At 45.9% G+C, this 25819-nt stretch overlaps 1 protein-coding gene across 17 annotated transcripts in view; it reads right to left on the bottom strand.

Moving 5' to 3' along the window:
• Positions 1-25819, bottom strand: part of SAMD11 (sterile alpha motif domain containing 11) — a 116705-nt gene that overhangs the window by 55335 nt on the left and 35551 nt on the right. For 16 of the 17 annotated variants that reach the window (XM_020782262.3, XM_020782259.3, XM_020782255.3 and 13 more), the window contains exons 3-4: positions 19491-19669; positions 8566-8616 (exon numbers count right to left, since the gene is read on the bottom strand). In XM_020782262.3, coding sequence (XP_020637921.1) covers positions 8566-8616; positions 19491-19669 — 230 coding nt within the window. The remainder of the gene's footprint in view (positions 1-8565; positions 8617-19490; positions 19670-25819) is intronic. The other variant, XM_020782256.3, reaches the window with a different exon arrangement.

Here is a 25819-nt window from a genome sequence, read left to right as displayed (position 1 = left end):
AAATAAAAAGAGCAGGTCAAGTATCAGATTTAAAGATTTCCCCTCAAAGCCTGGATGGGACCCTTGAATCATAGCATTATCAAAGAGGTACACTGAGTGTGTAGCTCTTCTACGACTGACAGATTTCTTTCATCATGAGCATTCAGGGATTACAATCCAACCCCCCCCCCGACAGACAGAATTCACCCATATCTTACATGTGTTTGTGGGTGGCACAGGAAAGTTCCAGACTCTGGAACTCCTTCCCACTGGAGGCCAGGCTGCCCCCCCCCTCCTTACTGTCCTTCCACAAACAAGTAAAGACCTTCCTCTTCAGACAAACTTTCCTTCAGTGACTGGGGCTGCCTGGGTGGGTTTTTTAAATGGAGTGTTGTGGCTTGCTATTTTTCAATGTGATTTTAGTATTGCTTTTGTTTATCATTGTTTTTGTGTGTGTGATATTTGATTCTTTTTAAAATATATGTATACATAGTGTTTTTGGCTTCTATATGTAATCTTTTAATGATGTTAGCTACCTCAGGTCCTTTCTAAGGAGAAAGGTGGGGGAAACACATTTTAAACAACCAAGCAAGCAAACAAAGAAAAATGTCTGTACAGAGCAGATACCGAGTGAAATGAGATGCATGCATAGACACCGAAATTCCACTGAATCTAGACACAAAATATGTAAGCCTTTCCTTGGATGGCAAGTGTGTTTTGGTTGCTCTCTTTACAACCGTACACTTGCACAACCACAAGAAGGCATTAATATCCTCCTCCTTGGGTGGCAGGTGGCGAGGGGGGTGTAGAGGAGAGACATTCTTACCAGTGGAGTCCCTTTTTAGCTTTGACCAAGAGCATCCCCTGCAACTGGAAAACAACTTGAGCTGGCAAGCAGGGTCAACACCTCCAGATCTCCAGGGGCGGTAAAACCAGGACCTCTGAGTCAGCCAAAAGGAAGGACTCTGCGATCCGATCCGGGAGAAGCTGACAGCTCAACCTGATCCAACACACACACACACACACACACACACACCTCCTTTTTGCATTTCAGCCACTGCACCCCTCCCTTCCCACCCCTGGGCTTATCGCCTTGCGCGCAGCATGACAAAACCTCCCCTAATCGCTCGCTGAACGGCCAATACCTTTCTTCTCCGGTCGATAGCGGACAGAACAGCCCAGGAGGATAAAACCTGAAAGACGAGCCTCTCAAGGATTTGGGTCAAGGCTCTGAAGCCTTGAGAACGAGTGTCTAATCAGCGAGACGGGAGGGAGGGAGGGAAAGGCAGAAAGAGCCTGGTGGCCACCTAGCAAGAGAGCTTCAAGCACCGAGACTGAACAGGCCATCTCTGTGGCGTTAATGGGACCATCGAGGAGCTCCCCTGGTGTCCGGTTTATTTATTTATTTGAATTATTTATACGCCTCCTTCCTCCCCATAGGGGAGTTAAGGTGGCTCACAACAGATAAAATAAGGAATTTTAAAACATGATATAAATATCACATTTAAGAAACAATTAAGATTTTAAAGATCAAGTAGAAAAACAATTCAAAAACTAAGTTAAGAAACAGCATTCCTGAGACAATGTATTTGCGAAGGCTTTCACGGCCAGGATCTAATGGTTGTTGTGGGTTTTTCGGGCTCTTTGGCCATGTTCTGAAGGTTGTTTTTCCTAACGTTTCGCCAGTCTCTGTGGCCGGCATCTTCAGAGGACAGTACTCTGTGCTCTGGTGTAGTTGGCTTAGGAGTGGAGTATTTATGGCTGTGAGATGGCCCTTTGTCTTTTTCTGTAGATGGGTGATTAGTGTGTCTTGTTGTGGGTGTATTGTTGTGATAAGAAGGCCAGATTAACTGTCACTGTGGTTGATTAGATTAGATCAAACAACTGCCTACCTAGTAGCCCTAGGCTACAAAGATGCCAAAACAGTCACAGTTCTGGAGGGCAGTTTCAGATCGTGAGCCCAGCCCAGTTTTCTGGAGGGTCCCAAACACTTGTCTACTGGGGTTTCGATGATGGCCATGCCCCAATCTTCATGGCACCAGTTTTGGGGTAAAAACCGTTATTTTGTTTAATTTCACCATCAGCACCTCCCTCGCCTTCGAAAATGCTGAAATGCCTCCCCTAAGACTTACAGTGAGCCACAAAAAAGCACTTAAAGCTAGAATATGATTTTTCATCCTGGTCTCCTCTCTGCAGCCCCAGTCGCTGCTGAAATGGGTCCCTCGGGATTTTTTCTGCCATAGAGGTTGCCCCCTCAGCTGTGATTTAAGAAAGGGGTAAAGAGGTTTTACTTGCAAATCAAGAGAGGATTGTTTCTCAACATACTTCGGGAAAGAAAAGGGGGGAAACATTGCTACCGTTACCCCCCTCCCAGCGTCAGCACGCCAAACACGACCGTGACTGGGGCCTATAAATCTTCCTTCTCCCCATCCATCAACCACCTGCCTTATCGATCATTCCCTGACTGCGACTGCAATGAGGGGCTATTAATACAAGGACGGCCGACGCCAAGAGGCACCACCACACATAGCCCTAATGGGGCGCCCCACTGGACTGCAATTTGTATCCCAGGGTCACCCTCCCTTGGACTGCTAGAGAAATGATGGGGAAATTTCCAGAGAGGGCGATTTGTGGTAGGGGACCATATTTTCTTAGGGGGAGGGGGGGAAGACTCCCATTCGTCACTACTACTTCTTTGATTTGCAAAGAAAGAGGCGCAATGCGGACTGCCTCCTGCAGAATGCTCTTGGACCAAACAGACCAGATAAAGCCTCAATCACTTCCAGATATGGATTCATTGTAAAATCACTCCTCCTGTTCCTAGAGACCCTGACTAAGTCAACATCTGTTTCTATTTGTCTCATGTTTTTCTGTCTTTTTTTTTGAAAAACTAAAGAAGGCTAAACTTTCTTTGAGAATGGGGAAAGTAACTTGTTTGTTATAATCACAGATAACCCAAGTACCTCTTCCTCTTATTTTAGAGAGGAGTGTTTCTAGCCTGGGCAGTGTGACCTCTTGAACAAGTAAATGGATCATAGTTTGTTGTGCATTCAGTGTAACATCTGTACGGTGATATTTTTACCACTTGCTTGGTTTTATTATCTCTTACATCCAGCTGTCAGATAGCCTCTAAGATCTTTTTTTTTAAATAAGAATGTTCAAACAGCAGGGGGAAAACACTAAAATGAAAGAGAGTTACAGCAGCTGTCCTACTTTGAGCACATCATGCCAAGACTCGCTGGGAAAGATATTAATGGTAGAGAAAGTAGAAGGCAGCAGGGAAAGAGAAAGACCAAACAGGAGATGGACCGACTCCCTAAAAGAAGCCCCAGGCTTGAGTTCGCAAGAGGTGAGCAGGGCTGTCGAGGACAGGGCATTTTGGAAATGGTTCTGTGATGGAGTTGAAGCAGTGTGGAATATGTAGTCAGAGAAATGTAACATGGAGTCAGACAGGTTCTGTGTGACAACGATTTGAGAGACATTGGAATGTGTTTTTCTAAGTGCTATGAGAGTGTTTTTCTGAAGATCGGTATAGCGTGGTTCAAGGTAAAGCTGAAGATCGGACAAGGAGCCCGGTGGAAGGCTCAACATTCCGATCTAATTGGAGAAGAGATAAAACACCTGGATTTTCATGGGAATTGAGGGAGGAGGAAGATGTTACAGCCCCTTTAGGCTAATTGGTTAACAGCCATAAAGTGTCAAGAAGAAGGGAGGACTTAGAGAGTGTAGAACATGGACGATGGGTTATGCGGGAGAAGTTCAGTTAAGTTCAATTCCATGATGATGGGAGAGAAAAAGAACTTGATGTTTTGAGCATGTGGTTTGAAAGAGAGAGAACGTGAGTAAAGAGAAAGAAGGAGGTGGGGCTAGCCCACCTTAGCCTAGCTTAGTAGTGGTTTTTTTCTTAATTTTAATGTGGATTAGTTATTTTATTTGGATATGTTCTTTATGCTAAAGCTTGAGCAATATAAACTGATTCTATGAAACTCTATTTTTCTAATAAAAAATATAAAAACTCTTACAAAAGGACTGGTCTCTTGAACAGGAAGGTCTGGCTAAACACAGGAGGTGGAGAGGGCCACAAACTAGCTATCTTTAAGAGTCCTACCTAAATGAGCTGTTGTGAGTGCTAAGGAATCACAAAGCCCATGTGTCTGTACTTGCAAAGTACTGGGTAAAAGTAAAGTGTTCTTTTAAGGTCAGACTTGTTCAAAGGGCTTCCGCTACGCACTGCTGAGGTCTTGGGACTCGCTCCAGCGCAAAGCTGGTAGGTAAGTGGCCTGACGAACTCTCTGACCGAGTGCTAAGCGCTCCTTAGGGAGGCTTGGGCACCACAGGCTCATTCATAGGGTCGCCGTAAGTCGAAGGGAAATTGACAGCATTTGACAACAACAATAACATCCCGGAACACTATGAACTGCTGGATAGCTCTGTGGTTTAGGCATCCAGCTGAGGAGCGAGAGGTTGGGAGTTCAATTCCCCACTGCGCCTTGTTAACAGGGGATGGACTTGATGATCCATAGTATCCTTTCCTGTTCTGCAGTTCTAAGATGATGATGAATAACCATACTTTAAATGGGGCCATCCCCTTTCTGGTCACAACAATCTTAATAGAACTGCCCATGGCAGTAATCTGAAATGATATGCATAGTTTTAAATATTATTTTAAAAGTAGCATCGCAGGGGCACAGCGCTCTTTCTCTGTGACTGTAATTTTCAAAATTAATTTTTAAAAGAACTTTTCAGTCACCTTGTTCTGATTCTGACCGGAGCATACACTGAATGCACATACAGGAAATGCACAACATGCATCATATGGATGGTAGCTCCATCTGTAGTTTAGCATAATTCAGGGTGGAACTCCTCTAGCGGTGCCTTAACAGGGCTCAGGTAGAAAGGAGCTTATCAGGCTAAGATCCCTGAACCTTGCCGAGCTATCTCATTCTATAGGGAGCCAGACACTGCTTCATCCGCAGGGCATCTTTCTTAGGACTGCAGGAGCTACTTGTTTTCGTGACTGTTAAAATGCTTTCTGAGTTAAACAGCAGAAGCAGGCCTGTTTATTACGCCCTCTTTGGCTATTGTTTGAAAACAAAGTAGGTATGTCATCCAACAAAGGTCTTTTGGTGCGTGAGTGAGAAAACAAGCTTCAGCCCCACCACAGCAACACCTCCTCGTGGCTGGCTCTTTTGATCTGCTGTTGTTATTCTTGAGGTTGCGTGTTGACACTGGCCCAGCTTAAAACGTTCTGGTATGAAAGATGAGCAACAGCCAAAGGATGCAAAGAAAACTTGAGTTTTAGGGTGTGGTTTTTAGCATCGACTTTCAAGAACGTTTTATGATTAGGTGAGAAAATTCAGCTCCCAGAATATTTTACCCCGCCTTTCTCCTTAAAAAGAACCTAAGAAAGCTTATATCATTGAGAGACAATATTTAAAGCTAAGAACATTAAGTATACAAATACTAAAAAGGATCAAACAAATACCACATTAAAAGATGATAAACAACCAAAAACACATTCAAAGCAGTAAGGCACTATCATCCAGTTAAAAATGCCAGTTAGGCAGTGAGTCACTAAGGGAAAGCTTGCCTGAAGAGAAATGTCTTTGCTTGTGGAAGGACACCAAAGATGGGGCCAGTCTGGCCTCCAATGGGAGGGAGTTCCAGAGTCTGGGGAGGAGCGACAGAGAAGGTCTTCTCCCATGTCTTCACCTAATACACCTGGGAAAGTGGAGGGACTGAAAGAAAGACCTCCTCTGATGATCTTAACACTTGCAACAAGTTATGTGATACACACACTGCTCTGTGCTCCAACAGAAGTGGGACAGTTGAAACAATGCAGGGGGAATCTTAGGAAGTTACTACTGTTATCACCTTTCAATCTCCCACCAAAGTGGTTGCCTCACTTTGCCCAGCAGCACAGTGGACCCTACATGGAGTTAATCACACCCTCCTGACATGTAACCAAGAGATAGTGACTAGGAAATGGCAAAATAAACCTGTGGTTAATTCTCTCCCACCCCTGAACCTTAATTCTGGCAATATCCAAATCCCTTACTCCATTTCGATCCCTTAAAGGGGGAGGGGGGAGAAGTCCCATCAAAGGATCCCTGAAGCCTTGGGGGTGTTGATTTGCCTTTAATTCATGACAGGATTTTGCATGAGATAAACAATATGGTTTTTATTTTTTTAAAAAACCAAGATACTTGGATGGAGGAGCTTAAAAGCCTTTCATTTATGGAGCAGTTCTAAAGCCTAAGGTGTTCGGTCCCCCTTCCCTGCAAACAAAGCGTCTGAGTGAATGATGCATTTTTTACAAAGGAGATGTCACCTCGGTGAGTCTCTTCCTTGCAAAAATAAAATAAGGAGAGGTGCACTTAGAAACAGCACTAAAACATCAGCCGTGCATTAATTTCAAAGCACGGAGGAGAAAGAATTACCTAGCAGGCCTCAAGAGATTGTAATATTTCCTCTTTCTGGGAAGTGGTGGCGGCAGTAGTGGGGGGGGGCGAATTTCACCTCGCTGCAGTTTGACATGGACAGCTCAGAGCCTGTTTGTATCTAATTAAACATTCTTTCATGAAGGACAACACAGACAGCGACTCCAAGGTGACCAGACTGTGCTTTTTTAAAAAGAAAAAGAAAAGAAACGCAGAAACCTCTAGAGGCATAGAAAAAGGAGATCAAAAGGAGACGGCAGGCAGGTAAAGTCAAGTCAGGATATTGCCAGGCATATTTGGGGGGCGGGGGCGGGGAGGACAGACAAAAAAAAAGCACGCACACAAGACAATACATGCAACACCTCCCACCGGGACCCGTTTGGGATGACTAAACTCCAAAGTCTTGCCATGTCTGGGAGTAAACAGTCAGGAAGATTTCTCTCCCATGACCTGCCAGGAAAGAAATGTACACCTTCATCTCATTGCAGAGAAATCCATCTTCACAAAGACGGCGAAGGGGGAAGCCACGTCAGCTGCGCATGCTTTATATCTATGCCTTGTACTGCCTTCCCATCACTGCACCTACCTGCTGTTAAATATTGTAATCATTTATTGTATTTTTTTAAAAAAATTGTATTTTTTTTTTAATGTTGTAAGCTGACTTGGGTCCTCTTCGGGGTGGGGGTGGAAGAAGGCAGGGTATAAATAATAAAATAAAAAAGGAAATAAAATCTTTCTCATGCTATTCAGGCTGACAGCAGCTTTTAGACTACAGACGTTGAACACAATATCCATGCGCAGTGGCAGTAAACCCCCCCTCCCCAATATACCAGATGCTTGTGTCCAGCAGAAAAAGAGTGTGGTTGCTCCTCATGCTCTAGGACCCTGATGGGATGCTGGCTACTAACAGAAACCAGGTAGGTAGGTAGGTAAATGTTTGATCCTATCCACTGGGGTGGTTCTGGCAAGATTGTGTTTAGAAGACTTGCAGCACAGTGGTTAAACAGCAGTACTGCAGCCACACCTCTTCTCACAACCTGAGTTCAATCCCAACAGGCTCAGGTAGCTGGCTAAAAGGTGACTATCATTCCATGGTCAGTATTACTGAGTATTCAGTTCATTAGAGTGTGTGTGTGTGTGTGTGTAGCCTGCCTAAATTGTAAAATGCCCAGAGAGTGCCTTAAGCACTGTGGGACAGTATATAAACAGCACACTTTGCTTTTGTATTATAAGTTACACTTACATTGCAGAATTCCTTAAATCTGCTCAGCAAAGCACATGGATCTCCTTCTCATTTTACCCTCACAACCACCTATGGGATAGATCACTGGTTCTTAACCTTGGGTTACTCAGGAGTTTTGGACTGCAACTCCCAGAAGCCTTCACCACCAGCTGTCCTGACTGGGGTTTCTGGGAGTTGCAGTTCAAAAGCATCCGAGTAACAAAGGTTAAGAACCACTGTTCTAGACCATTGGTTCTTAACCTTTGTTACTCAGGTGTTTTTGGACTGCAACTCCCAGAAGCCTTCACCACCAGCTGTGCTGGCTGAGGTTTCTGGGAGTTGCAGTTCAAAAACACCTGAGTAACAAAGGTTAAGAACCACTGGGATAGATCATGCAGAGAGTTAAGGGGAGGAGTGCATAGGTAGGCAGGCAGGCAGGCAGACAGGAACAAGGTCTCCAGATTACTGGATACATTTCATGGTTCAGTGCAAAGTAGAACCTGGCTTTCGTGTGTCTCACTCTGACACACTAACCACTGCACCATACTGATTCTCTCCTATGAAGATGTTGTTTATCTCAGTTAAAGATAAACACAGAAGAAAAATCAGTGAAGTCATGGGACCAGCAGAATCAAGCATCCTGCATGCAGTAGTGGCCATTCCTGTTTTCTCATAGATGGTGCCATATTTGGACACAGGTTGGCATGATTCACTTTCTCTACCCACCCACTGTTGGGTTTTCAAGTTCACTCCTTTCACCTGCCTTCAGCATGACTTCCGGAGTGTTTTCCTTCCTTTTAATCCCACCAGGATTAAAAGGAAGGAAAAGACAAACAAGGATCAAGACCACACAGACAAAACTGAAGAAAGGCCTTCCTTATTTAACTTGGCCGACCATACAAAGAACAGGCTCAAAATCGGTACCTGCAAGAGGTCTCGCGGAAAGAGATGTTAAGATCCCAGTGTGCATGTATCCTGTCGAGGAAGTCGGAGAAAAAGGAGAGGGAAAGACAGAGAGAGAGAGAGAAAAGAGCATTCAGTGGAAAGAGTTCCCAAGCAACCAACATGACATTAAAACTCAGAGAAAGACAACCTTGTAAACTAGCAAAGGTGTTAACCTCTCCTTCCCGCTTAACCACAATAAAGGGATCTGAGTCCATCTCCTCCCACTGGTTTTGCCAGCAGATGTGTGTCTGCCCAAAGTTGTTCAGCAGGTTACCTGACACAACTTTACCTGTCTTGAAACACGCATATCTTTATCGTGGCTTGCAAACAAACTTAAACTCCTATCTTCAAACTTACTGCTGGCCATAATGAACATTGTCACAGTCAGGTAAAGGTTAAGAATAATGGGGATTTTTTCCCCTCCTGCATTCTAATTTTTTTAAAAAATAAAAACAACTCTTGGAGGTGGATTTCCATCCCAAGCATGAAGAAATGTGTGCATTTTTGAGAATGCCTTGAAATGAACTGAAAGTCCATTTGCATTGGCTAATTTCAATACATATAGCTGTTTCCAGAATGGGGATGAGCATTCTGTACTGACACACCAGAAAAACAGAGAAAGCAGCCAAATTCAGTACTATGAACACAGAGAAACGCTCATGGGATTCAAATTCAGACTGGTAAGAGCACCTGGATGGAGGAATCTATCAGTTCAGCTACCTCCCAAAAATCACATTTTTAAAATCCCATGTTCTTTCTGCCCCAAATACCAGGGATAATTGTGAATTTTTATTTTAACAAAAAAAACTTCAACAGTGAATTGAAACTAAATCTTAACTGATGGAATAAAAGTGGATGGGGCCAAGTGGGCAGATAGGAGGGAGGAAGGCTTTGCTACATCTTAAATCTTTCTTGTAAGGCAATGAGGAAATTATTACCCCCCTGCGGACAAAAGTGGTTTCGTTTTCCTGTTTTAACACAGCAATCTGTGGCGTGCTGGAAAAGCCCTGCGCGTGGCCACATTAAATGGGGAAAGGTGGAGGTGAGAGACCTTAACTCGCGTCACAGGGTGAGCCGACGCAGCCAAGGAGACCTGAACGGCGGCTGGCACTGCACGGCTCCCCCCTCCCTCAAGCCCGTCCCACCCTGTGCTGGTTTCTCCCTAGCTGTAAATAAATCATTAGCCCTTTCCCTGCTGCCGAAATTAATTTGGCACGTTCTGCCTGCAAGCCGGAGAGACAAGACTCCAGACAAGAAGCAGCCTAAATTTAGACGGTGCCAGGCGGTGGCGGCGGGCGGATGTGATTTTATCCTTACTGCCACTCGGCTGTTCCAGGTACTGTACCGGGGTAATCTCCACATCTCTGGCAACCGCTGTGAGTAGATTTATTTGATATTTTGCAGCCTCCCTGTTACTCTTTTGCAAGAACCGGGCCTAACAAAGGAAGTTTTTGCTCCTTGACTCCTGACCTACTGCTCAGCCTATGTTGCAACCACACGTTGTTAATCACTCTCATTCCCAGATACTGAATGCACACTGTAAAAGCAGAGGGGGGAAAGAAGTCACCCCCATTCTTTATGGGTCCAGTTTCCAAAAATCCAATTTCTGACCAGAGGGTGAAGCTCTCTCCCATCTGCAGGGCCTACCTGAACAATTTTGAACACGGTAACACAGCTCTGAACTCCCAGGCAGATCAGCTGAGCTAGGAATGCTGTCGCCCAGCAGATGCGACCATCCCCCACAGCTACGCCTGCGCTGCGTGACTTTGATTCATTGCACAAATCTCGAAATGTAAGCGGAGCAGGGAGGGACCTGTTGAGTCTGTCATTTGCAAAGCACCCCAGACCGAGATAGCAGCAGAAACTTCAAAGGAAATTTCCCTATGCACATGTACACCTACGACGCACCAAGCTTTTGGCCGTACCACCAGATTTTACCGCCTTTCTGTGCAGTTTTAAGGATTTTGGCGGATTCAATTAAAAAACAAACTCCCCCATCTTGAAAAGCTATCTGGCACTTTTAATACATTACGGAGCAATTCACGGTCATTCCTTGTAGCCACACAGAAGCTATTTCCCCTCTAAGGCTTCACATGGCTCAGAATTAAAAGCTCCTAGGTTACACCTTTAGAGCATTTTCAGCAAAGGGCTGGGAAATACATGGCGCCACAGAGGAGAAAGTATATCCGCACCTTGACAACCACCGCTATCTGCAGAGCGGGATAATTAAACACCCGCATTTAAACAAATGAATAGGTAAGAAACGAAATTAAATTCCAATTATCTTCTATCTCCTGCCCCCACCAATTTAGCCCCCTCCCTTTTTTCTGGGTAGCTTAATGGCGCGCTCGCTTCACATTTCCCTAGTTTCTATGGCGTTATCACCAATTAGATTTCCGCGTTTTGCTTTAGCGGGTTATTCATTCAATTGAATCACATTACTAATCATTTGCCGGCTCTCAAGCTGCACGCCTGCATCTCTGGGTGGGACTGGAGGGGCCACAATGACTCCTTATAAATTACTAATAATTAAAAGGAGAGGGGGAGATTGGAGAGGGATGAGAGCAGGAGGGGACGTGCTCAGAGAAGAACAGCCGGGCCATGTCTCCTGGTGATTCTCTCTCCACAAAAACCTCCCCTGACTCTCCTTACAAGGTGCATCAGTTACAAAGAGCTGGATAAGAACAGCCAGAGGGGTCCATCAAGAAGTAAAGGCAAGGATTCGGCTGTGCTAGAGAGAAGAAGCTGGCATGTGGGAGGACAGCGTGCTGAGGAGGGGAACTTGGAAAGAGACCAGTCCCTAGGAGCAAAGAGGCTTCTCCATGTTCCCACAGATTTTCCTCCTTTTTTTTTGTTGGTCTTTGTTTACACAATCAAGAAATTGGGGGGGGGGGGGGAGAGAGATGGCTCTAAGAACTTTCATCCACTGTGCTACATCTTAAGAAAAGAAGACTGAAGGGAGATATGACAGCACTTTTCAAATACTTGAAATATAGTAAGAACAAGGAAAGGCAAGATCTGTTCTCAGTCCTTTCAGAGTCCGAGACACTTAGTAATAGGCTCAAGCTACAGGAAGCCAGATTCCGGCTGAATATCAGGAAAAACGTCCAGATGGTAAGAGCAGTATGACAAGGAAACCCATGACCTGGGGAGGTGGCTGACCACTCCAACGCTGGAGGCATTCAAGGGAAATTTAGACAACCACTTAGCAGATATCCTTTGATCTGTATTCCTGGCTTGATCAGAGGGTTGGACTTGATGGCCTGATAGGCTCCTTCCAACTCCACAACTATGTAAAGCTTTCAGGTGGGCCCCTACATGGCTCGTGATTCACCCATGTGCTCACACATCCCCAACTCTTTCCTAGGAAAGGACTTCTCCAATAGAACCCCCTTCGCCATCCGTCCGCCTTCCCCTGCCTATCAGTAATAGTGCATCATAAAGCACCAATTTCCACTCGCTATCAAATCTAAGTCCTCATTAGACCGGCTGCTGCTTCCTGGCACTCTGGATCAAATCCAGCCTTCGTTTCCCAGATGGATCTTAAATGCATTTTATTTATTAGGGTGACAGTCATTATTATGAAGTGGTGACATCAGCAACGGGCAGCTGCACTGGGGGAGGAAATAGCAGAGCACGGAAGAACTGGACTGCGGGAAGCAATGCGGAGACAAAATACAAGGACACGCGAACGGTGTTATCTAGCTTGACCCTTAATTGCAAAGTTTTTTTTCCCCCTCCACCTTGAACATGAAGGAATTCTTGGTAAGTTCTGGCCAGGAACAGAAATGAAATCATTGGCCGTCTTTGCCTAATGGTAGATGACGGGCTGTGGCTCCAACCACATCATGGCACAGCCTCTCTCACAAGGTGGCTCGGGAGGGCAACACAGGCTGTGGGCCACTCACCGTTCTGCCCTCCAACATAGTGTTGCTGCCTCTCACTTACTGTGCTGCTTGGAGGATATCAAAGACCCTCCCTCCTTGCCCTTTGTGTTGGCTTCAGGGCACAGTCATTAAACTGCAGAACTTCAGTTAAGACTTTGATCATGACCCAGGTTCAATCCCAGGTAGTGGGCTCAAGGTTCACTCCGCCTTTCATCCTTCTGAAGTCAGTAAACTATGTACCCAGAGGGAGGAGGGGGAGGGGGAGGCATGTGCAGCCTGCATAATTAAATTGTAAACTGCCCAGGGAATGCTCGAAGCAGCACACTTTGCTTTAGCTTTTTCCCACCTCCACAGCTGGAGCAAAAATAAAATTGAAGAAATTGAGAGAGCTCATGTCCCTCCTTCCTCTGCATCTTTTAATCAGGGTGTTCCTTGGGGGAACATGACGTGACCATATATAATAGGCAGGCAGTGTAGTCTCCTCCCAAACTTGTCAGACAACAATTCCCATCAGCCTTAGCCAGCACAAGCCAAAGATGGGGAATGCTGGAAGCTGTAGTCCAACAGTATATGGAAGGGGCTCATTAGTTAGGTCACCACCAATGCACTAAATTACAAGGATCTGAATAGAGGAGATTACAGAGAGGCCCGGTTAAAAGGCACATATAGATTCAGCAGTGTTGGCCACAGAAAAATGCTGAAACATGGCGTTGGGGGAGATTTCTCTGAGTGTGCAGCTGCACCTTGCAAACATGCAATGGGGAGAGGAGCAGAAACGTGCGCGCAAATGCATGCTTTGGTTTGAACTCTAATCAATTAGAGAGTCAAAGAGCAGAAGCCTTCAGGGACGTCAAAAACGGCCTTCCGCTTAAAGAGCTCTGGGATATGGCTGACAGACTGACAGCCACGAACCATTAAAGCTTTCAAGGAGACGGGCAATTTTGCTATTAGAAAATAGAAGCCTGGTAGGAGCTATGCGGGTGACCTGGATTGCTGGAGGCAAAACAGAAGGGAAGTGGGGGCAGCGGGCTGACGGGTGGGGAGGGGAGAGAAAGGGAATGGGGAAGGGTGTATGGTGGCAGAGTGCATTCCTCTCGCTAAACCGCAGAAAAGCCCTGCCCATTCGTCATAAGGCAGCGGTAAAATCAGGGGGAATTCTAAATCATCTCAGACCTGCATGTCACCCTCCCTGAACCCCATCCATCAAGCTTTCCTCGCCTCTGCTGGAGAAGCCCCAGACTCCCTCCCCCTCTTGACCAAATAATGCTCCCAGTTGTAGAGCCTTCCGTTCTCCTCTGTACAGAGGGGTCCCAGGCCCTCCTTATCCGTTAGCTGCATTGACACACCCTCACTTGTCCAATGAGTCCAAGCCAGCCTGCATGGCATTCCTTCTTCTCCCTGCTTCACAACCACCCTGCGAGGAAGGCTAGACGGAAGGACAGTCATTGGCCAGAGTCATCCAGGAGTGTCTAGAACCTGCCCAGAACTAAAAAGATTTGCAGCACCCCAAAATTGCTCCGTGGCAACTTGGCAAGACCGAGGAACTCGCAGTTGAAGAGCCCTTTCAGTAGCCAAGTCAAGGAATTTCCTGGAAAACCAGCATTTGGAGCAAAGTAACTACTGCAAAAAATGTCACTTTTCTATAACAATGTATCAGGCAAAAAACCCCACATAAAAACATTGTAGCACTTTAAAGACTAACTGCTAACAAGTGTGTGGCTCTGTTACAGTGGGGTCTCTACTTAAGAACTTAATCCGTATTGGAAGGTGGTTCTCAAGTTGAAAAGTTCTTATGTTGAATCTGCATTTCCCATAGGAATGCATTGAAAACCATTTAATCCGTATCTGCTCTTTTCCGTCCATAGAAACTACAGTACATGTTGAAACCAATGTAACGGGTAAGAATGAAGTTGTTTTGCTGGTTTGCAAGCAACAGTTTCTAGCTACTTCTTAAAGTTATTAATTCATCTTAGAACTGCAGAGCTGGAAGGTGTCCTATAGAGATCATCAAGTCCAGCCCCTGTCAGGGAGACTCAGTGGGAGAATCGGACCTCCAACCTCTGTCTCTGCAGCCAGAGACCTAAACCACTGTGCTATCCAGCATTTAAGTTGCTTTTATAGACCCTGACTTTGACGAGAATATTTAATGTTTTATGCCTTTCAAACCAACCCTAAAGTCTTTTTTAAAAAGCAATTAAAGGGAACGAAAACATTAATAAGCATTAGAAGTACTCCAGCCAAGTAGGCAGCAGTCCTTACACAGCAGAAAGTTAACAGAAGCAAATTACTTTTTGAACACTACAATGAGTAACAACAGGAACAAACTACTTTTAGAAAGCAGTCTTTTCTTCCAGGTTCTAGGCCCATTTGAATTTCACTGATTGCCATCATGATCATGCTCACATTGGTTGCAATGAACAGACCTAAACCTGTGTTCCTTAGCAAGGATAGAAACTGAGGATATTCCACCTGGTTTCTGTTCTGATCCGGGTGGTGGAGAGACTCTTGCATATGGAAAAGCAGTACATCTCTCTCTCTCTCTCTCTCTCTCTCTCTCTCTCTCTCTCTCACACACACACACACACACACACACACACACACACACACACACACACACACACACTGCTTAATCCAAAATGCAACTGGAAAGAAATCTGAAGCAGACCAAACTATTATTGCATTAAGAGAGGCTGTGTTTCATGTTACCCACAGCTAAAGATCTGCTTGGCTAGATCTAGCCAGAACACGAAACACAGCCTGCATCCACTGTCATCGGCTTTCTGATCACGATATGTTCTAGCACTCACTTTCCTGTTCACTTCCTTCCTGCCAAGATCTGCATCCCTTCCTCCTTCAGAAATCCTTCCTCCGGCCTTCCGGTCTCCTGGCTCCACTGCCCTTTTCTCGTTCAGCCGTTCCCTCCCCCAGTACCTTCCTCACCAGGAGTCATGCTCCTCATCCTGACAGAACCCTTCCGCTTCGCCTGACCTTCTGACGTTCCTCCCACCCACATCCCACAGACATACTGACCTTTCCCTTCTCTACAGAGAGCTGCCTCCACGTTCTATCAGTGACAGCTTTCTCTAAGCCATCACAGGGATGACCACGTCTGCCAGAAGGGTTTCTCGGGCAAGCTGGAAAGAAGGCTAAAGCTTCCTTGCTAGCTGAGAATGTTATGTAGCAGGGTAGGAAGCCTCTGCTGCATTTGAACTATATAATCCTATAACTAAACATTTCACATGCTAGCAAGGTTCTGCTCAAAATCCTACAAGGTAGGCTTCAGCACTATGTGGACCGAGAACTCCCAGATGTACAAGCTGGATTCCGAAGGGGCAGAGGAACTAGAGACCAAATTGCTAACATGCGCTGGATTATGGAGAAAACCTGAGACTTCCAGAAACACATCTACTTCCGCTTCATTGACTACGCAAAAGCCTTTGACTGTGTCGACCACGTATGGCAAGTTCTTAAAGAAATGAGAGTGCCTGACCACCTTATTTATCTCCTGAGAAATCTATATATGGGACAGGAAGCAACAGTTAGAACTGGATATGGAACAACTGATTGGCTCAAAATTGGGAAAGGAGTACGACAAGGCTGTACATTCTCCGTGCTTATTTAACTTATATGCAGAATACATAATGCGAAAGGCTGGACTGGAGGAATCCCAAGCCCAAATTATGAGTGCCGGAAGAAATTTCAATAACCTCAGATATGCAGATAATAACACTCTGATGGCAGAAAGTGAGGAAGAATTAAAGAACCTCTTAATGAGGGTGAAAGAGGAGAGCGCAAAAAAGAGTGTGAAGCTCAACATCAAAAAAACTAAGATCACGGCCACTGGTCCCATCACCTCCTGGCAAATAGAAGGGGAAGATATGGAGGTAGTGACAGATTTTACTTTCTTGGGCTCCATGATCATTGCAGATGGTGACAGCAGCCATGAAATTAAAAGACTCCTGCTTCTTGGGAGGAAAGTGATGAAAAACATAGACAGCGTCTCCCTGGACTGCAAAGAGATCAAACCTATCCGTTCTGAAGGAAATCAACCCTGAGTGCTCACTGGAAGGACAGTTCCTGAAACAGAGGCTCCAGTACTTTGGACGTCTCATGAGAAGAGAAGACTCCCTGGAAGAGACCCTGATGTTGGGAAAGTGTGAAGGCAAGAGGAGAAGGGGACGACAGAGGACGAGAGGGTTGGACAGTGTCATCAGAGTGACCAACATGAATTATACCCAACTCTGGGAGACAGGAGAGTTTGGCGTGCTCTGGTTCATGGGGTTATAAAGAGTCGGACATGACTTAACAACTAAACAACAACAACAAACAACAATCCGATACCAGCAGTCACTAAAGCTCCAGCAAAGCGGAGAGCCAAGGGCTCCCCCCCCCTTCTTGCTAGGCACAAAAATGACTTGAAACTGGCATGCAAAAGAGGTCCTTCCTTTCCTGTACATATGCAATTTTTAAAAGATTAACCATGAGTCAGGAGAGATTTGCAATATCTGGATGTTAAACAATGTCTAATCCCACTCATTTTGTTAGAAACTATTAGGCCTGCAATTAATTCCCTCCCACTGAAATTTACTGGACCTAAAAGGGCTTAACTTTGGCTGGGCCATTCTCAAGGAGGAAACAGAGAACTGGGTAAAGGCCAAGGACTCCGACCAAGTCAGACCCCTGTTCCATCTCACTCAGTACTGTTTACACCAGGGGGCACCCACATTTCTTATGCTGAATCTATCAGTCACTCTCCTTAGAAAACCTGAGCACCACCATTACAGAAACAAAAAGTCTTTCTCGCCCCACTGAAGAAAGATACTTCTATGTTTATAGATATTGTTATTCATCATCATCATAAGCTGTCAAGTCAATTCTGACTCGTGGTGACCCCTTTCAGGGCTTTCCAGGTAGAGAAGACTCCAAAAATGGTTTCCCCTTTCCTTCCCCCAGGGGGCGCTCTGGGACTGTGCAGCTTGCCCAAGGCTACCCAGGCTGACTGAACTTGCAGGAGATACAGTGGGGGAATCAAACTCCCAACCATACCTGAACTCACTCAGCGACCAGTGATTACATCTATCTTTTATGTAAGTTTGCATACCAGGGGGAAAGGACTTAGGAGTGTTAGGAGGTACTCCTTGTATTAATCCTGAACAGTGACAGGAGGGGTGACCCATGTGGGATAGGGAATGGAGAGAGACTCAGCTCTTGCTGATTATTATTAAAAACCTTCACCCATCTAAATGACATCCCTGTCCAAATTATGTGCCAATGGCTGCTTTCACTGCTCTGTCCTGCCTGGCACCACCTCCTCCAGAGTTTTAGGGAAGAGGCCTTCTGAGCCATACCTGGAGGAACCTGGGACTTTCTAAATGCAAACCACGAGTTCTATCCTTGGCATTCTCCTTTCTCAGTAAGATAAAGCCAGGCATTCAAACAGCACTGGACTGAAAAAGGTAGCTAAAAAGAAAGAACAGGCAATTACAGGGAGTTAAATAATTTGAGGGAGGGGAGAAAGAGGCCATGCAGTAACTCACTAAAGGCTAAGAAAATGGTTTTGTCACTTGCAAGCAATACACACATAGAAAAAAACAAGAGGGAAAGCAATTACACGCTTTCGCTTCCCACCCCTTTGTTTTTATAAGACTTGCTTCCCAAACTGAGCCACTCCGTGCATTAGGGAGCACGCAAGGCTACAGGGAGGATGATCAGGAATAGCCGTAATAATACGTGTTGGGGAGGAGAAGAGCCATGAGATGAGGATGCATTACATTTTTATGGTCTTGCCATGACAAGCATCTTACAAGCAGCACGTTGGCTCGGAGGAATCCGGACTCTGGAAGCCAACACCTATATTCCCAGTGGAACAGATTTCCTATTTCTAATCTCCACCACCCCCATGCCTGTGAATTAAAATGATTTTTTATTTTCCTGGCAAGAGATAAAGTCCAGGTCCCACTGCTGACTCTTTGCATCTTCCAGAACCAACTACAACAGTCACAGCTATGAAGTACATCACAGCAGCTGAGTTTCTACCTACAGTATTCGAGGACTTTCCTCTCCCTTATCTGATATTAAAACTATCCTGAAGATAATTCCTTTGTTAGATTGATTCCTGGTAAGCAGGTCAAGAATGATTGGCTCCTATTTCCTCCAAATGAGACAGGACAACTGGGAGACAGCAAGGAATTTGTGTATTTGAAATTGACACCTGCTGGACTTTGGAGAAGGTAAGACCTAACTGTGCAGGACTGTGTGTGGTGGGACAAGGGAAAGCAAAGAGTCCTGCTTACATAGCACTTAAGCACACTCACTGGGCAGTTCACAATTGATTTATACACATTCCTGCTCTCCCCTGCAAGCTGGGTATTCAGTTTATTGATCCCGGAAGGATGGAAGGCTGAGTCAACCCTGAACCAGCCACCTGAATCCGCTGGGATTGAACTCAGGCCATGAGCAGAGTTTTACATCTGCTCATAAGCTTCCTGCTCTGACATGTGCATTCAGCAGGGGTTTGGACTAGATGACCTCAAGGGTCTCTTCCCAGCTTAAGATCCTATAATTCTGCAACAAAAGTGGGCCAAACCCCTGCTGGCTTCTAAGTTTCCCATGTTCCCACTTTTGGCTGGAATTAAGACCCAGGTACCACAGGCTGCGCTTCTAACTTCTTGGGAGTGGGGAGGGGGGGAATGCAGGGAAGCAATCAAACAATGCAAACTATTGCTTGGATTAACTCTTTTTCTGAAATATGCAATTGCAACGAATGTTGCTGGAGTCTAAGCTGGGCCTTCACTGGGCGTGCAGATTTTAATGAGCACTGCATGACATCACAGCAATCCAGCCAATGATTTTCAGGAGATGTGCAGCCATTCAACTAGGAGCTGTCTAAGAATCACATAACTTGCAGTCCATGACATCAGGGTGAACTTAATTAATACTTGGGGCTGAGAGGTGGGGGGGGGGTTGGTGGGGAGAGGGGGATGAGTGTCACACTAGCAATGTGTAGGGAAAGCGTACCTTCTTTTCATGATACGAATGTGCAGATCCTCCTCTTGCTTAACATCAGGGTGGTGGCCGTTGACCTTGTCACTCTCCTCACTGTCCTCGCTGTGTGAGAAAATAGAAGGCAGCTCTTTCTTCGGGGTCCTGGTGGGAGGCAAGGGGATCGTCCTCTTCTCGGCCAGGCGACCCCGATTCTGGCAAATGGAAAGAGGTCAGAGCCAAAGTAGGAGAAGGAAACAAAAGGGGGGGGGGAGAGGAGAAGAAGGAGAATGGGGGGGGGGGGAGAGAATAACAAATGTGATCAGCAAGAGACTCCAATAAGATACATTGCTCAAACTGCTACAGCAGGGTTTTATTTGACTTAAAAGGGCAGGTTCCTTTAAGTTGTGCTAAATTCTAATACCTATGCCAAATTCTACCAATAGTATTTGGGAACTCTGGAGGAGAAAACAGCAGAGAATGGTGTTTGGAGATGGGGGGGGGGGAGAGGAAGGGTGATGTAGTCTCTCCCCCTCCACTCCCTACCCTCAGATCACCTCTCCCACTCCTGCTCTTGCATATTCATAAGCAAAACCAGATGCTGCTAGGCTTCTACTCCATTCTCAGTAAGACTAGTTTTTTCTTCCAGCTAACGCTGTTCTCACGAATCAGAACTTCACTGGCACCTAGTGTTTACTCCCTGGTCCAGTGCCTTGGTTCCTGACTATCAGAGCATCATACCCTCCCCCCCCCCACTTCCCCTTTGGCTAGATCTCACTGTGCATCCGCCCACTGCAATTTATTGTTATCAATTAAGAATCAGCAGCGTGCAAACTGCCACCCCCCCCAACAACTGTGGGACTTCTTCTAGTGAGACTCCACAAGGAAGACAGTGCTGATCAGGCTCATAAAAGTCATTTAACAGCCGTTATGGTACCTACGAGCAGTTACCCAGTCTCAGTGGCAGCCTAGGGACTCATTAGACATAACAAGAGAAAAGAGGAAAGGAACTGCAGCAGGGGAGCAAGCAAAAGGAAAGAATGACCCGCTCAGAAGCTATTCAGAGTCCCAGGAGCAGAGCAATGGGGGAAGCATGCTCGAGAAACTATAGTTAGTTAAAGAACTAAGGGGAGAAAGCTAAGAAGGTGCCTAGGGTGTAAATCAAAAGCAGAGCTCAGCTTTGCATGTAGCAAATTAGTCTGGGTGATCAATATCTGAAATATTTGTTTGTACCAGTGCATGAAACTTAGTGTCATTGGGCTCATCTCTGAGCTTTCTACTGCAGACACACCACCCAGAAGAACTAGAATGTTTATTAACATTCTACGGCATCAGAATCAGAACACCACAATTACAATGCTCATGAACGCTCTTGGACTTCACAAAAGCTCAGCCAATGTCTGGAAGGCTGGCATTCTATTTCATTCACATTTGTCTCCTTGGCTAGCAGAGAAATCACAGCACATACCAAACACTTGAAATATTTCAAAGTTAACAATCCTGCTTGGGAAAACCATCAGTGCCCCCAGTCCCACACATAAATACATGTGCCCAAAATTAATACTAATGTTATTTTGAGGAAAGGACCCTTTGCAGCTATGACTGTATAAATTTATCCCCATCTACTCATCTCCCAATGTTATTTTCTTCATTTGGGGCCCTGTTTAAAAACTGGCACGCTGAATGTTTTCTCCTTGATGTTGTGTGAAAAAGAAACCTGCTTTAGTTTCTAAAACACTAGGTTCTAGGCAAATTTCATCTTACTAGTTACAGTATCAGTTTCAACTTTTCAACCTCTTCACACCTAGTCACTAACAGCTGTTACACCATGTGTAGCAACAAGCCTATAATCAAAAGCACAATTCTTAGGACCATTCTTAATTGTCAAGACTATTCCAAATGTTGTTGGACTACAGTACCTATCAGCCCCAGGCAACAGTGGGGGTTGATGGGAGTTGTAGTCCAATAACATCTGGAGGGCAGCAAGTGCTCCATACCTGGAATACAGTTGTGCAACGGCACCCTCTTCAGGTGCAAAAGGGAACAGGAGTGTCATACGAAGCTACCGGATTGGCTGAGCATAACTTATAAAGGAAAGACAGTGTGGTGTAATGGATAGAGGTTGATGGATTATAACTTGGGAGATGTTGGTTCAAAACCCCTGTGGGGGGTGATTATGGCAAAACCACTCCTTAAGTATCTCTCATACCTTTGAAAACACTATTAGAATTGTTATAACATGTACTGTATCATGAAGTCAGATGTTACTTTATGGCACATAACATAACATAACGTAAATATATAAACGGTGAGGGGTCCTGGCCTTTGAACCTAATCTGGTTGACACAGCAGCATCTTTTTCTTACTGCCCTTCAGACTCCCAATGAAAATGAAGTCCTGCCAAATCCAGAGCTGAAGAACTTAACTCTGGTTTGGATTCAGGAACAGCTGATCTGCTTGCTTCCTGCATCCACACCCCTAAGAGCATCTCTTGCATTGCTAGACACAACCAATGACACAATGGTGGACTAACAACAGAGTCACTGGAAAAGTTTTCAAAGGGCCTCTTGATAAAGGTAAAGGTTCCCCTTGACATTGAGTCCAGTCATGTCCAACTCTAGGACACAGTGCTCATCCCCGTCTCCAAGCCACAGAGCCAGCGTTTGTCCAAAGACAGCTCCCACGGTCACGTGGCCAGCATGACTAGACACGGAACGCCGTGACCTTCCCATCCTGGTGGCACCTATTTATCGACTTGCATTTTTACATGCTTTCGAACGGCTAGGTTGGCAGGAGCTGGGAGAAGCGATGGGAGCTCACTCCGTCAGTCTTCTGACCCTGCAGCATAGAGGCTTTTGCAGTTTAACCCGCAGCACCACCACGTCCTTCTCGAAAGAGCTTCAGAGGAGCAGAAATATAGAGTTAATACTTCAGTTCCAGCAAAAAGATCTTTAGCTACTGAAGTCAACGAAGGGGAAAGAGCTTAAAATGTTTCTGTTCTAAAGAAAGGAGTTAATAGGGTGTGTGGTGGTTTCTTTCTTTTACAAAAAGGAAATCACAAGCTCTGGTCTCCCAGGAAGAAAGTGAGATTCTTATTTAGGATTGTCAATCAAGGCTGACCAAATTATGAGGACTCAACTGCCTCGCCTATTAACTGTCGGCCTCACGAAGCCACACTCTTCTGGACAAACCAAACTAGCAAACACATGCAGTACACAGTTTTCAGCAGGATGCAAAACCACCAAGACAGAGTAGGGACTGTGGGGGAGAGAGGTGGAAAATGCAGGCTTGAAGCGGAGGGCGGTTTAGGAAAGGTTCTCTGTTCTCAGAGGGAAGGTCAAAGCAGATCAACACCCTGGCTGTGATGTAGTACAGCTGCCAGAAAAAAGAAGGATTTCTTCCAGCGGGTCCCTGGCGAGCGTTTAATTGATCCCAGAGATGCAGAGACACTCAGCTAAGGCCGTTTATTTGCAACATGTGGTGGGGGGTAGAGGGGGGGGAAGAAAGACTTGAAAGAACAGCTTTCATAAGGTTGTACAGCGAACAAGGTGGAAAGTAGCGCCTTCTTAGGGAGAGGTGCAAACATCACTATTTATTTTCAGGACTATTTATTTAATATTTTTCCCAGCCAAAAGAAAGGAAGAAAAAGAAAAAAGAAAAGAAAAACATGTGGGTGCAGGCAGCAGAGAAGCTACCATAGGTGATTGACGGAATATTTGAGATCCATATCAAAAGTCCCGGGTTCGGTTCATGACCTTACTAGGTAAAAGGACCTCAACAGCAAGGCTGAGAAGCAAACCACCCGACTGCAATGCTACCGAGCCAGTGTTTAGCAGAAACAGACAATCCTGAAGCATAAGGACCAATAGTCACAGTGAGCAGAAAACGAGGAAAACAAGAATAATGGTAACAGCACCAATAAGACCATTCATTCATTCAACTTACTTTTTACTCCACCTTTCTCTCTGCAGAGGGAATCAAGGCGGCTTTGATCCTAAAGCTGACACACCCTATACACACCCCCGCCCCCACCCCCCAACACAGCACCTAACGCTGGGTATTACATGGGTGATGATATTAGCAAAGCAACACAAATGAGCAAGAAGCGTGCCCCTTTGTCTCTTATACACACTTCAGAACAATGAGAAACGGAAGGGTAAAAAGACTGCCGACAAAAATGTCACACCTGAGCCAGACATTCTGGAGTCTGAAGGGGAAACTGACCCTGTGCTACTGGCACAGAAAGGCAAGACTGGGCAAGCTGTCCGCCCTCCTCTCTCAACCTTTTTTTTTTTTTTTGCCATGGCTGCAAATACCCTATGAAAGAAATGTGGACTGAATCAGGATTGTCTAAGAAGTCACATACTCTAAGGGAATCCTACCTGGTAACAACCTGCAGAGCTGGAAGAGACCCTTGGGGAAGCCAAGAGTGCTACAGAATTTGGAGGTTCACGGGTTCCCCGCTCCAAGCCCAGCAGGAATTCTGCCTGCCCGCCTCTGCTTGCACCCACTTCCTTGAACTACAGAGGAGATGCTTCTGTGTATCTATGATATCGTTTACGAAGGCTTGTTCAAGACAGGAGCGCCTCTTATCTTCCAAGGGCCCCTGCCCGCCCCGCTCCCCCCCCCCATGCCTATGCTTTGGAGATCTCCAAGTAGCCTCTTGCGCAGCTCTCCTGCTAATTCCACACAGGCTGCTTTTCCTCGCGGCTGCCAGGTTCTCCATGCCATACTCCACAGATCCTCAGAGAGCAGGGATTCCCAGCCTTGGGTCCCCAGATATTCTTTGACGGCAACTCCCAGAAGCCTTCACCATTATTTGTGCTGGCCAGGATTTCTGGGAGTTGTGATCCAAGGAACATCTGGAGACCCAAGATTGGGAATTATGGTCATAGATTTATGTTTTCCTTGCTTGACGGAGAGGGTGAAGGATAGGTGCTCAGCACTCGTGCACCAGACTGTGCCCCACGAATCAGGATCACCTCCACTGTGGCTGCCCCGTACCACCCTCCCAAATGTTACCAGTCTGTGGCTGCTCCTGCACTTGGCCTCCGGGCTGGTCTGCCTCCGTTGGAGCAGAGTGGAAGGGGTTACACATTTGCCATTGTGCTGAAGCAAAGGGAAGGGGGGGGGGGAAGGCAAGAAGTGGGGGAGCAAAGAACTCAGACATGTGCCATATGTAGAGGAAATCCCCAAGTTAGGGTGTGTTTCCATTCCCTTGCTCATGACACAGATTTGATTGGGCTCCAAGAAAACATGGCTGGAGAAAGAAAAGGGGAAGCCAATCAGTTTTAAATTAGGAAACTGTACAGACAAGAAGACCAGAGAATCCCTCAGCAACAGAGAGAGAGAGAGAGAGAGAGAGAGAGAGAGAGAGAGAGAGAGAGAGAGAGACGGAGTGGGGAGGAAAGTCCTTTCCTTCTGCTGTTCTTGGGTATTTTTCCCCTCTTGTTTTAAAGCCAGCTGCAATTGTCGAAAAGGGTCACACTGGGCTCTAAAATAAGGCCCCCACCAATCTCTCCCCCAAGCTTTCATTACATCTCCCACACCGGCACCTCCACGTTGCTGATTGTTTTGATAGCAAATCCAGGGCCAGGGACTGCCACCGCCTCGCTCCCCAGCACTTAACCGGCTTTGCTATTAAAACTCCGGCCCCCTGATAAAACAAGCGTCTCAGCCTCTGTGTGGCTGACTGTTGGAGTAATGAGAAGAGGAATAAAAGAGCAAGCCCTATCCCCAGCTCTCACGCACCTATAATACACACAGGAGCAAGCTTTCCCCAGGGGGGGGGTTCCCTTCCCACCTGTCAAAAGCAGCCTCCTTCCCTCATGTTTCCCCACCACCACCCTGGTGGCTGACCCTGGGCTGCAGGTCCCAGGGAGCGGTAGGGGGAAAGAGGCAGCCAAGGGGCAGCCTAAGACATTTTGCTGCCTGAGGCAAAAAAGAAACCTAGCATTCTCCTCTTGAGCCATTCACAAAAAGCTGCCCTGTTATATATATATTTTTCCCTCCAAGGGTCAGGGAGCAGGTGCAGAAACTGCCCAGGGAGGCGCATGCAGTTCCTGGCTCGCCATTTGCCCACCTTTTTCTAGTATTATAAGAGAGGGATAAAAACTGATCCCTCGCCATCTCTGAACGACCCACTTGTCTCTCCTTAAGAACTGTCTTTGAGATCAGCCTCCAGAGGCTCTTACAGGTGTTCAGCATCGGGTGAGAATAATATTACTTTCCCAGACCCTTCTCGGGAAGAGCATGGTGTGTTTTCTTTGCCTACTGTTCTCGGGCTGTTCTTTTTATGAGCTTATTTACTGTTTCCATTGACACCTTCCTTTGCTTTTAATGTATGACTGTATTTTGCCTCTAGA

This window comes from Pogona vitticeps, chromosome 7 (assembly GCF_051106095.1).
Source record: "Pogona vitticeps strain Pit_001003342236 chromosome 7, PviZW2.1, whole genome shotgun sequence".
Lineage (NCBI taxonomy): Eukaryota > Metazoa > Chordata > Lepidosauria > Squamata > Agamidae > Pogona > Pogona vitticeps.
Note: the sequence above shows the minus strand (reverse complement) of the source record. Positions and strands in the feature narration are given on the sequence as shown.